This window comes from Solanum stenotomum, chromosome 3, assembly GCF_019186545.1.
Source record: "Solanum stenotomum isolate F172 chromosome 3, ASM1918654v1, whole genome shotgun sequence".
NCBI classification, from domain to species: Eukaryota; Viridiplantae; Streptophyta; class Magnoliopsida; order Solanales; family Solanaceae; genus Solanum; species Solanum stenotomum.
The window spans coordinates 38316507-38332125 of record NC_064284.1 but is presented as its reverse complement, the minus strand read 5'-3'; the positions used below and the strand labels follow the sequence as shown (position 1 = coordinate 38332125).

Below are 15619 nucleotides of genomic sequence, written 5' to 3'. Positions count from 1 at the left end.
TATATAGGACTATGTTGACTATCAAGAAGCAATCTATCCAACCCAACGATGATGCAATCATTACGAGGATCTCACAACCAACAACAAGCTCACCTGTGCACTGGTAGACACTGGAGCAACTCACAGCTTTGTGACCAAGGTCGCAACAAAAGTACTAAAGTTCAAGCTAGCTCCAACTAACTCTTGTGTTAAGACTGTGAATGTCAAGGCTCAAAATGCTCATGGTGTAGCTAACGACGTTGGTGTCAAATTGGGCATTTGGAAAGGTATAACATTTTTTTACCGCCGCTATGATGGATACCTGGAAGGCAAGGGTGGTCTGGAAACCAAGGTGGAAAGGGAGATCACTAATATAATCAGAGAAGTTTGGGGAAACAAATGTGTTGATTATATTAGAGGCTAGTGGGACTAGAGGAGGCATTGTCATAGTGTGGGACAAAAGAGTATGGAAAGGGAAAATTAGTATTGTAGGCATGTGCAGTGTCACCTGCAGTTTCACAGCAAAGTGCCAAGATGTAAACTGGCATCTCATAGGAGTTTATGCTCCAAATGGCAGGGAGGAGAGGGAAGAAACTCGGTGGGAGATTGGTGCAGCCAGGGGACTACCTTGGGTCCTTTGTAAGGAATCCAGGCAAAGAAGCAAACGACCTCGATATTTATGCAAACTTTATATCCAAAAGGCCTGTGATCACTTGAACTGGCTGTTTTTGATGATGATGCAAAGGATGGGCTTAGGAGTCAACTGGATAAGATGGGTGAAATATTGAATTAGCATAGTGAAGTTTTCAATCCTAATAAACATGACCCCCAATGGATTTTTTCCCTCTCCAAAGGACTGAGACAAGGTGATCCTTATCACCTTTCCTCTTCATCCTAGCTATGGGAGCCAAAAGTAAATCAAAGGGGATATGGAATGGGATGATAGAAAAATGTGAGAAAAAATTGACCAATTGAAGGAGTTAGTTCCTTTTTTTTTTTTTTTTTGGGGGGGGGGGGGTGTATATCGACCATGGTCAATAGTGTTCTAGATGCAATGCCTGCATAGATGATTTCAGTAGTCCCACCCCTTGACAATGTGATCAAGAGAATAGACATGCTAAGAAGAAAAATATTTTGGCAACGAAATGAAGACAAGAAAATTCCATCGGGTCAAATTGGAAGAGGTCATGAAAAGCAAGAAGGAAGGGAGAGTTGGGATCAAGAATATGAAGATGCAAAACAAAAGCCTAATGATGAAGTGGCTATGGAAATTCATCACAGGAGAGAATATGTTGTGGAAGGAGGTCATCTATGCAAAGTATGAAATGGAGGATAAATGGATTACCAAAATGGTGACCACTCCTTTGGTTGCTGGAGATCAGTTACGAATCTGTGGCCATTACTACTGTCCATAATAAACTTAAAGGTGGGGAATGGACTAAAAGTGGCATTCTGGGAGGAAAAGTGGATAGCGCAGAGAACTTTGAAGCAGTTATTCCCTGATCTACACCTATTAAGCTTTCAGCAACAGGCCACTGCTGCGAAAATGTGGACATGTCAAGGTTGGAACCTTCAGCTCAGGAGAAATTTAAATGATTGGGAGGTGGAAAGGATAGGTACCCTATACAACACCTTAGCCCCTTTCAACAACTTAACTGGGGAAGAAGACACTACAATATGGAAGGTAGGCAACAAAGGAGCTTTCACTGTGAATTCCGGATACCGGAATATCACATACAATGTCAATTGTTTCACATGGTTGCTAACCAGAGAAGTAGTACTGACACCGGACAACATGAAGAAGAGGAAATACCATTTATGCTCCAGATGTTACTTATGTGAAGAACAAACCAAGACAGTCAATCATCTCTTTTTACACTGTAAACGGGCAAACAGCTATGGAGACTATTCATCTGCTTGCGGAAAATCTCTTGGGTGAAACCAAGGAACATAGAAGGAGTGTTGAAGTGTTGGATTAGAGTTGGCAATGCTACAACAAATGAGGAAAGATGGAAAATTGTCCAAGCTTGTATATGGCGGACAGTGTGGAAAGAAAGGAATCAAAGATATTTTGGGGAAAGTAGAGCAATTTATATAATTTTAAGATGAATTACCTGACTTTATATTACTTTTGATGTGAACAAAAAGTGTTAGGACAGAATGAAGATATTTTAGAAGTTTTAGACTATTTGTAACAAAAAGAACAAATAGGCCTCCTAGATTGTAATACATTTGGAAAGGGGGACTAAACTTTGATGTAGTATACTTGTGGATATGTAGATGGAAAAGTTACCATTTCTCAAAAAGAGATAATGCCTTGAAACTGATGGGCCTCTCTCTCCCTTTTTTTAAAAAAATAAAAGTACTCCATCTACTTTATTCTGGAACAAAGAAGTAAGGAAAAGAGATCAATCAATTCACGCAAGATCAATCAAGAGAATACCACTATGTTGCTCGGACACTTGAAAAATGTCGACGGGTGCGTGTAGGATCCTCCAAAAATAGTGTATTGTTGAAGGATCTGACACGGGTGCAGCAACATTTTTGGAGAGTCCGAGCAACTTAGCATTCAGGTACTTCCCTGTCTTATGTACCATTTTTTGGATGTAATGTGAAAATCATTAAGTTCTACTATCCTAATGTCATGTATAGGGTTTTGTATTAGTTTGTTTATGGTTTACTATCAACAATCCGTTAAAATCCTTACAAAATTGTACTTTTTCTCAAAGTACCACTAACCACTAAAATTTTCCAATAGATAACAAAAAATGCACAGAAAGCTCAATATATATTATCAATTCAATTATAATTCTCTTTGAAACAGCAGTTCAAAAAAATGCTAGAGTTCTGAACAATATCCTCACCTGCAATGGTGACAATGCAGACAAGAACCCATCGAAAGCTGAAGTGGAGGGCCAAACATCAGCTACAGCAGCTGAATCCTTATGCCCTTTAGGGAGCAACCTCTTGTAACTCTGAATGTACAAAAATACAACCAAATCAAATACATTAACACCAACAGACCCAATCTCGGAGGGCTTAGCGGTAACGAGAGGGTCAGAGACGGAGTGAAGAACACAGGCAATGGTTTCAAGGAGAAGTTGAGCTTGGTCAGGCGAGATCTGAAGGGACTCAGCAATGGATTCCAGGTTAACACGGTAAGTTGATTCAGACGAAAGGGACAATAGCTTGTCCTTAATCGGACCTAGGGTTTGTGTTCCGTCGGTGAAAATTAGCTTTGGGATCGGTAATAGGCCGTGTTCGAATGGCTCTCTACGTGGGTGTATGTAAGCTGGGGAGGGGGATGGTATCGTTGCGGGTGATGGTGTTTCATCGGTTACTGCCATTGGTATTATGGGAAAGAAGAAGGGAAGGAAGAGAAAAGCTAGTGAAAATGGTAGTGATGGGAAGAATATCAGGGAGAGAAGAAGCGGGGCTGAAAAGCCCGCTTGGCCCGTGCTTCAACGCGCGCGGTTTTTTCCTGGACAGTAGGTTAGACAGAACGTTATTTTTGGTGCATTTTTTAGTGAACAATGCTCACATTTCCTTTTGTTTCCTATATCTATGCTCTCGTTGTCACTCCCCAAATTTTGGCCCACACGAACTGACATTTGGTGTATTTAACTTGCTCAATCAAAACAGCTCTACATGATATATACATACTTGAAACATATATGAAATAAAATCATTAAGTAATTTTTATTCATAAAATATTGTCTTTAAGTTCATGTCATAAGAATCTAATAAATTGAAAAAACTTATGGAGTTTGCATAAGTGAACATTTAGACTCGTGTATCTGTGAAGCCTCTAAATATTACATGAATAACAATGTTTACTAGGACAAGGTCTCAGCATAGCCATAAGCTAACAAAGCTGAATAAATAAAGATTATGCCACGAGATCAAGTAAGGCTCACCAAAAGTTGAGTGTGGAAAACCTAGCGTGTAGCTCTGTCTTCCTGAAAATTTGAAACGATATCGTGAAATGCAGTGCCCGTACAATAGGGTCGTAAGTAAATGTGGAGTGGGACTTGTATGTAATACTAGAATGGCAAAAATGACGATGGAGAAATCGACCTATTTGTACAAAAATTTTGAAGGATAAAACAATATCAATTTTAACCCCAAAAAAATGACGATGGAGAAAAAATTGTGTGTACACCAATACTTTTCCATGGAGATCAAATAGTTGACGAAGCAAACAAAGATTTTATATATGTAATAGTTATAGGTAACATTCTAAAAGGCTGATCTGCAAATAAGTATGTGATAGTGCTTCTGACTTCATATAATCGACATTGTAGATGAGAATCTTGAAGAACACTGTTGACACCCAATTTTGGCTCTCCACATTTAACTATAAGTAATAATTATAATAATAATAGTAAAATATATATGTTATGAAATTTTTCATAGGAATACAAAAATTTTAATTACTTATTTGACTTGATAAATTTATTTCTTAAATGTTATTTCTTATAACAATTAAATATATTATATTACTACTTACTTTCTCATTTTTTTTAAATAAATTTTGTTCTTCTTAAGAATTGAATCTATTTTGATTCAAATATAATTCCTTTTGTCGCAATAGATATTTTTCGTACATTTATTAAAATTAGAAAGCTTAGTTAATTGATGATTTATTAATTTATATTAATTTAATTTTAAGAGTGACTAATTTTATCAAATAAGTTAATCTTGCAAAATAATTATCACTTATGGCTATTTAATAAAGAAAGTAGTTATAATTTAAATGAATTTAATTTGAGCAAATTTGGCAATCCTTCTTTTTAAACCGGCCAATCCATGTATTCCACGTAGGCGAGCACATGGATTGTGCTTCTTTAAATTTGATCTCAGCCTTACAATCTAATCTAACGGCCTTAATTAATTCATCCTTTTACATATATATATATATATATATATATATATATATATATATATAATTAATATTTATTTTTAAACTCTTTATTTTTACCAACCGTCCGATCAAATGATCGGACGGCCCAAATTAAATTCCAATTGTTTTCTTCTTTTCCAAAAAATAGTACGCTTTTTCAGTCTTGTCTTTCCCTAGAACGTCTCTTCCCCAGATGCTCCTCATAGCTACACCCCCTCCCATCAACTTTTCTCAACGATATTGCCTATGGACCGCCGGAAAATGGCAATTTCCGGTGGTCCTCAACCCCCTCCTATAAACTTTAAATCCCCTCCATCACCTTTATCGACCATGGCCGTCAATAATCCCACCTTTTTCCCTATTTTTTACATCGGAAAGAAAACCCAAGAACAGATTTCAAGTCTGAGAAACCGAAAAAAGGATTTTGAAGTCCGGATTTCGCCTATATAAGAGGTGTTTTGCCTCATTCGAAAGGGAGGGGAGGACATCCGGGAAAAATCTCAAAAACAATCCAAAATAGGGAGAAAAACAATCCGAGAATCAACTATTTGTTTGTCTTTATTTTTTCTCTTTGCTTCTCGAGTTTGAGTTCGGGAAAGGAATTCGAAGTTGGAGTCTTTGACGTCAGGGCTTTAGTTTGCTGCTCCAAGGAAGGTAATTTCGTCTCCTCCTGTATTTTTTTTTATGTGGTTGTTATGTGTTCAACACTTGGTATAGGGTATGTTATTATGAAGTTTTTGGTTCCCTTGTTTTAGTCTTTGCCTTAATTTCATTTTCTTATAAGTCTCTGGCCAGTAGGCATAAGTCAAGCATCAGTGGAGTTGTTTGAGTGTTATATGTTGGTCATTATATTCATTTAACTTGATTTCGTATCCATGTAACTAGCCAAATATCTGCCTCACTTTGCTTGCAATGGTTTGACGTTCACCTGGTCTCCACTTTAAGTGCGCTAACTATGTAGTTCTGTTTCACCATTGCTGGTTTGAATCCTGTTTGTCTGCTATTTTGAACTTTCTTGTTAGCCTAATCTCTTACAATTTATTTATGTCCTCGCATAACTCGAATGTTGGCCGCGTTTCTCTTGTATTTAAGCTATTAATGTCATGTCTGTAACTCACTATAATCTCTTTTCAACTCAGCTCATAGGCTTACTGATACATCACCTCTAAATAGGCGCTTATTTCCTTATTTGCTTAAACTATTTTGGATTCCGAAATGGGAGGTGCAAATCGGATAGTTCCCTTTTTCTTTCCAAGTGTAGATTAGTTCGTTTTAAATGCTACTCATTAATAAAAATCTAGAAGATTTATTCAATATTGTAGTTGTCGCTTCATTTAAATACCCTTTCCTTCCTTAAATTATTCAAATTTGTTAGGCTTAGTTTTCTGGTCGTTTGTTTGTACCCAACCCCCTGGAAATTGCATCTTTGAGAGTGACTTTTTAATTGGTTGTTTCTTTAAGATCATGATCATTTAAGTCTTCCTCTTTGTATCTGTCAAGTTAGTTCCTATGTTCACTCACCGGGTCGCAAGTATGAAATTTCCTTAGATCTTTGAATTCATTATTTTTCTTTAGGAATCTACTCTCCATAAACTGAGTATTGGTGGGAATTACACTGCTTGATTGTCTTCGAAGTTATTTGATTACAATAGGTTGAATATTTTCTGTGCTAAAATATAAAGATTGGCTTCGTTCCTAGAAGTTGTCAACATAGTTTAAAGAAGATGGATTTTCTCCTTAAATCCTTTAAGCAAGGTTGGTTCCCTTTTTATTTTATTCTACTTAGGAAAGGGGCTACAGGTAAAGGGAAAATCTGATCCGAATACCTTTCCTTGATACAATGTTCGCATCTTGAGTCAGATGTTGTCCTTCTTGGTCTCTTTTGAATGTGTTATAGCTTGAAGGTCGTATCTTGAGAGTAATCCTTTGGTCAAGCTCAAATTTCAAGAAACCATTGATGGAAATGATAAACATTATATTATTAAATTCCTAGTCATTTTAATTATTTTTTTTCATTTTTCAAACTTTATAAGTACTTCAAACAGAATCATGATTAAGGGTATATATGCCTGCACTTTGCTTGAATTATGTAGCATCCCTCCGTGATAAATCTGCCTATGCCATCGTGAGATAATTATGCCAAGGAACCTTAGAAATATTATGTAGGCCTTTATGTTTCAGCTTAAGTCATAACTTATATCTCATCTTATAACCAGATTGAGTTTATTTTGATTAAGTCCTACTTATTTACTATTTGAGAGGATCAAATATATTTTTTTTTTACCTTCCATTCCCCATATGACAAACAAATATTTCTTAAGTAGGAAAAGAAAACAGACCTTTTGTACCAATACATGTTGACTGCTCTTTTAAATGACTTAAGATAGAAATACATACTTCATAAAATAATAATATTACATCTTTGCTTGCTGCTCATTTACGACACATTGTTTAGTTTTTTTTTGGAATATAACTTATACTCATAAGCATCAAGTTGACATACTTTGTTTGATTGATCCTCTGCCTCAATATTGAGTCTTTCTAATTCTTTTCCTCTTCTTATGTTTCATGTGCAACCGGAGAGTTGGAGTTTCTACTTTGGAACTCGTTATTGGCTTAAGATGTTAGGCCAACAACAATTAGGATCATCGCGATGCTTGGAGTCTCGTAAATAGGAGTCTAATGTTCCTCGGTCTTCCCTTTGTTGCCCTTATTTTTTTTTATATGTTTGCTAACCTTTACTCTTAAGTTTCGTCGTCCTACTTATATTGTTTTGATATGTTGGCTAACCTTCACTCATAAGTTTTTGATATCTTGCTTGTCTTTTTTAAAGATTATTCATGTGAGACAATAGTTGTTTGCTTGTGAATTTAGTTGAGACATTTTTGGAACAAATGACGCAAAAACTTTTTTTTAGAAATGGGTTAGCAATTTTACCTATAATACTCCTTTTACATTTTTTAGTTGAAGAGAAAGGGGCTTATAGTTTAAGAATTTTCCAAACAAAGTTTCAAAGGTTAAAATAATACTAGTGTCTCAAAATTGGGGAAAAGAAGTATATATCGATTTGGGCACTTAAGGAGTAGGAAACTTATTGTCTAAAACTCTCTATTGAAATTTTTAAAGGGCGAAATAATTTTCATTTAGGTAGTTAAGTAGAAAAAAATAAAATTCATGAGTTGGGACTTCCAAATGAATTTAGAGATACATAAAGGTTAAAATAATATTCATTTAGGCCTGCTTATCACTTAGGACTTTCAAATATTTTGCAACTAGTTTAAAGGCTAAGAAAAAATTACATTTAGAAACTAACTTAAGGCAAATATATTAATCTTTAGATATACATTTTTTTTAAAGAAAAAATAAGTAGGGAATTAGGCTTATATATTGAAAAAAAAATAGGAAAAACTACAGAATATGGCAAACATCAATATATATTTAAAATAAATAGCTATAGTTTATTTTTTTTATGTTATATGGATATAACTACACAATAAATAGCAAAGTTAATTATATACAAATAATAGGAAAGTTATTAAATATTAGATAGGAAAATTATTATTACAAGGATAATTAATTATGTCTAGGCACATTTTATGTGATCAGATTTTCATTTTTATCCTCATTAATATATACTTTCTCTTTCATCAATATTACTATATCACATATTCTCAAATTTTCCTACCATATTCCTTCTAATTTATGATCTTTTTGATGATTCTAGGAACAATTTTTGTGATTTGAATTCATCAAGTATCTTTGAATTGATTTTTCTTTCTCTTTTTATGAAGATTATATTTGTATCCATCTATATTTTCATCTATTTTTATAGGGGTTCGATTGAAGAATTATTTTGTTTTCTTCATTGCAATGGTTATAGTTATAAAAAAAAAAGTAGTAAAGGAAGAACATGAGCAAAAAGAGATTGAGTTTTGTGTGATTGTGATTTGAATTCATCAAGTATTTTTTATGTAATTGATTTTTTCTCTCTTTTTTATGAAGATTATATTTGTATCCATCTACATTTTCATCTATTTTTATAGAGGTTCGATTGAAAAATTGTTTTGTTTTCTCCATTACAATGGTTATAGTTATACAAAAATAAAAGTAGTAAAGGAAGAACATGAGCAAAAAGAGATTGAGGTTTGTGTGATTGTCAAATTTGTATATAGTAGAATACTTATATATATAGATACTTGTATTGTAATATTAACACAAGTTGAAATGGTGATTTGTGCATACAAGTATATATGGATACATAAGTAATCTATCCAATTTAAAAGATTGATTAGGCAATACAAGTATAATTGAATACAGTAATACTATATTTTTATAAACAAATACATGAGTTAACACCAAACCTCAAGTATTACAGAAAAAACTTGACCAAAAAGAGATTGACGTTTGTTGTATTTATCAATTTTTATACAAGCGAATACTTACACACTTTTAGATACCTACACATTCTATTATTTTCCATTTTTCTTGTTTCTATGTTGTCCAATGTATCCATCTTTTGTTTAACAACAATGTATTCATATATATATATATACTATATTGTATTCATTTTTTGAATAACAACAATGTATTCATTTTTCAAATTATCGTGTTCATATGTTAATTGTCATACTTTACCTTGTTTGATATATTAATATATTACGTTTTTATAAATACTTGTATTCTTGATATATATTAATACTTAAGTCTTATAAATAGATATATCAATTTGAATTCAATGTATTCATATGCTACACAATTAATATATGTTCCTTATTTAGTTTATTGTAATTAAAACTGTATTAGTGTATAAATAGAAAAATAAAAACATATAAAGAAATACAGCTAGAAAAAGATATAAATTGTAGTTATTTTTTATAAATAACATACTTATAGCTATTGAACTTCAATAACCCTATAAATATAGTCATTTTTGTAAGTTGCTCAAAAAAATATAACTATAGAATAAGGCCCAATAGTTTAGGCTATTTTATACTCTTTACATCACCCCTCTATAAAATATATCGTCTATTCTTACCTTTGAATGAAATATTTCTAAAACTCTAGTCTCTTAACATGCTCTTTCAAAATTTCAAATATGCCACAGGTTGCAAATACAAGGTACATACATACATGTCATACACATAACGGTATAAATTTTATATTTTAAATTTGTTATTCTCTACACATGACCTATTATTTTGTTATACTCTACTATCTCTTTTACGAAGTTACTTATTTATTTTTTTTATAATTTATAAATCTCTACACTTTCATATACATATTATTTTACTACATATAATCTATTGTCAATTTTTCCCAACATATAAATAAATAATGAATATTCATATGTTTTAAACAACCTATGTGTATATACCATACTTAAGATCACAAACCTTTTTTATAATATTTTGATATTTTAACATCTAGTATCATTTATTTTATTCTATTTTAGAAAACTCCATTCTATATATTTACATTCAAATTACACATCACATATTACTACATATTTACACTCAACTACTATCTTATTTTTTACGTCTTAATAGGACGATAGATTTTCGCAAATTCAACATCTATATATTTTTAGGATAATTTTATTATGATACACCTATTTATATATATTTTTTTTTATATGAATATATCATATATTTAAGTACATTTATTTATTTATTTTACAATACTACTATTAAATATATTTTATAAGACATATATATGTCTTACCTTGTATTGTATCGTTTAATCATAAAAGAAAAAATAAATAAACAAGTTTTCCTAATCATATTTTCCTAAATTGAGTTTAAGGACTTGGATAGGCTCTGAGGGGTGCTTAACACCTTATCCTCGAGTAACCAAAACCCTTACCCTGAATCTCACTGGTTTCGCAAATCAAAACAGAGTTTACATTTACATATTTTAAAAAAATGATTTTCCTAATATTTTCCTTAAAATTTAGGTGGCGACTCTAAAACAAACAAAAAACAATTTTTTCCAAAATTAGAGTGTCAGCCACATTATGTTGTGAACTGTTTCGGCCGATTCGAAATAGGGTGCGACAAACACTTACAAAAAAGGGAATAGAATAAATGACTTGTAATTTCATCTTGGATCAAGATTTAAATATGCATATGGTATGAGAAGCTAAGACTACTAATTTTCCAATTTAATTAGATGTATTGTAGCAAGAAATAATCAAATTTGGAGAGTTAGAACTAATGCCAAAATATTCAAGAACCTTCACCAAATGGAATACAAGTCACTTTTGAAAGGAAAAAAAAATGAAGAAAATTAACACATTTAGATTAACAGATAAACAATCTAACTTAAACGATTCTCATGATTTCTATTTCCTCACCAACCATAAAACATAAGCGTCAGAATTCTCGTTGCGCCTTTGCTATAGTGAATCTTCTCAATGAATTTAGCAATTACAGTTTTCACTTTCTTGTAGTTCTCTTCATTAAATATGCACATATACACAGAGAAGAATTCCGAAAGAAATGTACAAAATTTTCAAAAGCAATATTCAATAACCCACTAGAATGTGGGAACCTCAACAACCCAAATCTCACCAACTTTCAGTACCATACAAGGCTCCATGATCGAAGTGTCTTGCACGCAAACTTATATTTCTAGAAGTGCCATGTATTAGAAATATTGTGAAATAAGCTCTGCCACCTTTTTTCCTCAATTGAGTAGATAGACCAAGTCAAAGGTTTATTTAGCAACTAATACCACACTTGATGTATGTTGCAGCTCACACTGAAGTGATTCACTTTCTCCATTTAAGAATTGATACAATAATAGAAAATCAATTTTAGCTTCTCATCCTAATTTCTTTAGTAAAGAAAACAAACACTAAAAGAGTTCACAAATCACAGTTATAAGGATTTTTCCAGTTTCCAGCATGATAATTCTACTACTATTGTTCATATTTTTTCATTTCTATTTGTTGTTGTACCTACAATTGTTTCACAGGCCTTTTGAAACTTACCTGCAAACCGTATCGTGTGAAAGGCTCGTTCTTTAATTGACTCCTTGTAGACCATTCATGCAGGGCACCTCACCTTCGTTGATGGGCAATCTTTCAGTTACCTCAGGCAACTTTATAACCAGCAATCAAGTTGTCTTTGCCTAATGCTTAATCAAACTGGACTCATCTGTTTTCCTAGCAATACCACAATAGTTCTTTAGTTGTCACTACTCTGCATGATGCACCTTGACAACAAAAGAGAAACTTATGTTATCTTTAGAAAGCGGATAAACGTCAAACAACTATGAATCTAAAGAGGCATTTTAAATTCATTGACAAACAAAATCACCACAAAATGGTAAAAACTATCCTATAAGCGATAAGTTCCAAGAATTTCATAGGAGTTGGTCGGACTTGGTGATTGGTAGCTGGGTTATGGCTTGTAGAATTTGTTTGCAGATGGCGCGATAGCAACAATGCCTCTTTGATGCAAAAAGAACTTCAACTGCTGACTTAACTGAAGAAGGTAATATAAATTTGAAATTTAAAAAGAACAAAGACACAACAAAAGAAAGACCAAAGAAGTATAGCAAAGAAGTGAGATTTACAATTACCAGGACCAGGTGAATGGAATAGATCAGAAGATGTAAATAAGTATTCATGGATAAAATAGGAATTACAAATAGAAAATACATGAAAATAACCACCACATTTTGCTTAGGAAGAAGTACAATGACAATCAACAAATTATATGTATTCAACAAAATCTACAAATGAATCGAGCTTAAATTCAATATAAACACTTACACAATCTCTATAATGCCTCAAGTATTCTGTTCATGTTAGCTTCTTGAACTTCAAGGATCTGATGTAATTATTTGCATTGCGTGGAATGTGTTATTTTGGGATTGCGGGTTACAATACTCAGTAAGAGATGCTGGTAAAGTGATTCATGCATAAGTTTGTCGCTGGTTTCCTTCATATTTCAGTCAGTGCTTATGATGTTGGTCTATCGGAAACAACCTTTTTACCTCCAAAGATAGGGAGTAAGGTTTGCGTGTTGATCTTAGGCATATTTATATGCCTAGAAGCTAATAATGTCACGCCCCAAACTCAAGGGGCGCAACTGGCTCCTAATGCCATAACTCAAGCCTGAGTCGATCCTTCTGAACCATTTGCTACTAGCACATGGTAGCCACATGCAATCAAGAAAACAAACAAGTATATCTCGGCTTAAAATTAAGCCCTCGGTCGGCAAGGCCCCTGTCAACAGATCTATAAAAGAAACAGCTACTCCCAAGAGTTCATATAAATAAATAGTCAACTAGCACAGAAGTCTTGATTGGGCCATCAAGGACACTATGATCTCTATAGCGAAACTGAAAGCAGGTATATATCAATACAATACATCAAACAGCTAACAAGCATCAACAAACCAACAAACTAGGCCAACATGGCCATAACGTAGTTGTACACCCCACACACTAGTTTGGAAGCCTCTAAGAGTAGTAAAGATTGGCGGGACAGGGCCCCAGCCTACCCATAAAAATATATACAACAAAAGCTAACAAATCTCTCAACTCTGGCAGCTCCGGAGGAAAGGGGCTACCCAATAAGATAGAAGTCAATCCTGCTGCTGAGGAGGTCTACTGGGTCATTTGTCGGGTCCTGCATACATGAATGCAGCGCCCCCAGGCAATGGGGCGTCAGTACAAAATAATGTACAGAGTATGAAAGGCTATAGACTAAATCAGCAAGTATCATAATATACCAAAAGCAATCAGGTAAGGAAATCAATTTTAGATAAGCATGCTAACCCACAACTGAATTTAAAAAATACAATAATGATCAAACAGCAACCTAACCAAGCCCTCATAAGCTCGGTAGGTACAAACAACATACCACCTACCTAGGGACCCATAAGCCTAGAAGATGTCAAATCAATCTATGTAACCCTATCGGTATCCCTTTGTCTTTGTAAGAAAGTCATTGCCCTTTTTGGCAACGATATAGCCCCGTAGGCACCACATAACCCTCTTAGGCAACATCATAGCTCTATGGGCTGCACGTAGCCCTCTTTTGCATCACATAGCCCTGTAGGCAAAACATAGCTTTCTTTGGCGTCAAAATATCCCCGTAGGCAACACATAACACTCTTTGGCATCAATATAACCCCGTGGGCAACACATAGCCCTCTTAGGCAATAACATAGTACTATTAGACAACATCATAACCCCCATACGCAGTTCATAGCTCAACAACTAACCACAATAGCCCCAAGGGTGACAATAAACAATTGAATAAGCTAAAGGTGAGCAATTTAGCTATAAATAATATATATATATATATATTTTTTTCCAAGTCGTTCCTAACTCAGAGTCGTTCTTAACAGATTTTGAGTCCTCATAATGAGGGTTTATAACCACTCAATCAACCAACCATTCACAATTACATCTACAAGATCACCAACATTAACTACCATACTATATCACTCCAAAGCTCTAAGGAAATATGCCGAACGAAGGGAATAACCTTAACATACCTTTTACTTTATAATTTATGCTGAAAATACCTTTTTCCGCACCTATACAACACTAAAAAAAGGTAAAATCAATCAATAATTAAGGACAGGAATTACTACGACAATCGATACGGATTCCTATCGTAAATTACTATCCAAGACCTAAGGTATCCATAAACTAATAAAAGATGGTTCCTACCTTTCATTACACGCCCAGAACACTTAAATAAAATCAAACCACTGAAAAAACTCTGCTGCCACAACCTCCACGGAGCTACACCGATCAATTCACCATGAAAACTATACCAAAATGTTGAGCTCGCGAAGTAGGGCAATTTTCGATGAGGAGCCAAAAAGAAATCATGAACACACAAGGATGATTTGAGGAGAATTTCTCTAATTTTCGTGGGTTTCTTACGAGTTTGAATGAAGAAGATTCTATCTTATAAGCTTCCACCCATTTAGGGGACCCACCTCACGTGCCTGCTTGCGCAGTCTCGCGAAAACACGAATATCTCTCTATTCTGAAGTCGTATGAACAAACTGTTTGATGCTTTGGAAACTAGACTCGTAGACCTTTGATTTAATTAGTTGTGGGACCCATAACTCTCTATATATTGGGAGAAACCTTTCAAGATATTTGACCCAAATTTCAGAGAAATCTTTAAAAAGGAACTTACGATAACTTTCGCCAACTTTTATTTTGCGACTTACCTTACTTCAAAACTTGAGATACAACATTTGAATACTTAAAATATGACATACCACATCATTCTTAATGTATTACTCACCCTCTTTGTCTTTCCACGAAGGTACAAGTTAATTTAGACGTTTTGAAAAGTCGGGGTGTTACAAATAATGCCCGTATTTAAGCTAAGTTTGAATTCAATATATGTTGGTTTATAGTCTTTGTAACGACCCAAAAAAAAATGAACTAGTGAAACTAGAGCCTCACATGTGAGTTTGGAGTTGAGAACTTGATGAAATGATGAGAAATGACAGTGACGTCCGGAAACTAGTCGTTTGAACTAGTAAGTTGTAAGGGTCTTGTCGTTGAAGTTTGGAGTGTTGTTTAAGGGCTTAAGGGGTTGATTAGCTAGTTGATTAATCACCTTTATAAGCTAGCAAGACCTTAAGCTAGGTCATGAAATCATTTAGAACCGAGACCCTCAAAACAGTCCCCTAAAAGCAGTTTTTAGTTTTAAGTTAGGAGTGAGGGTCAACTTTAAATGGTCATATCTTTTAG

General features: G+C 33.9%; 2 protein-coding genes across 4 annotated transcripts in view; one reads left to right on the top strand and one right to left on the bottom strand.

Annotated features, from left to right (window-relative positions):
• Positions 1–3516, bottom strand: part of LOC125858378 (uncharacterized) — a 43302-nt gene extending 39786 nt beyond the window's left edge. The window contains exon 1 of one of the 3 annotated variants that reach the window (XR_007445733.1): positions 2844–3514. Coding sequence is in view for 2 of the 3 variants with exons in the window: in XM_049538137.1 (XP_049394094.1) it covers positions 2844–3326 (483 nt within the window). In the remaining variant the exon portion in view is untranslated. Of the gene's footprint in view, positions 1–2843 lie in introns of all 3 variants that reach the window. The other 2 variants (XM_049538137.1, XM_049538136.1) reach the window with 2 other exon arrangements.
• The window catches only part of LOC125858376 (serine/threonine-protein kinase Nek6-like), a 1100283-nt gene that overhangs the window by 332094 nt on the left and 752570 nt on the right, over positions 1–15619 (top strand). The window lies entirely within an intron of this gene.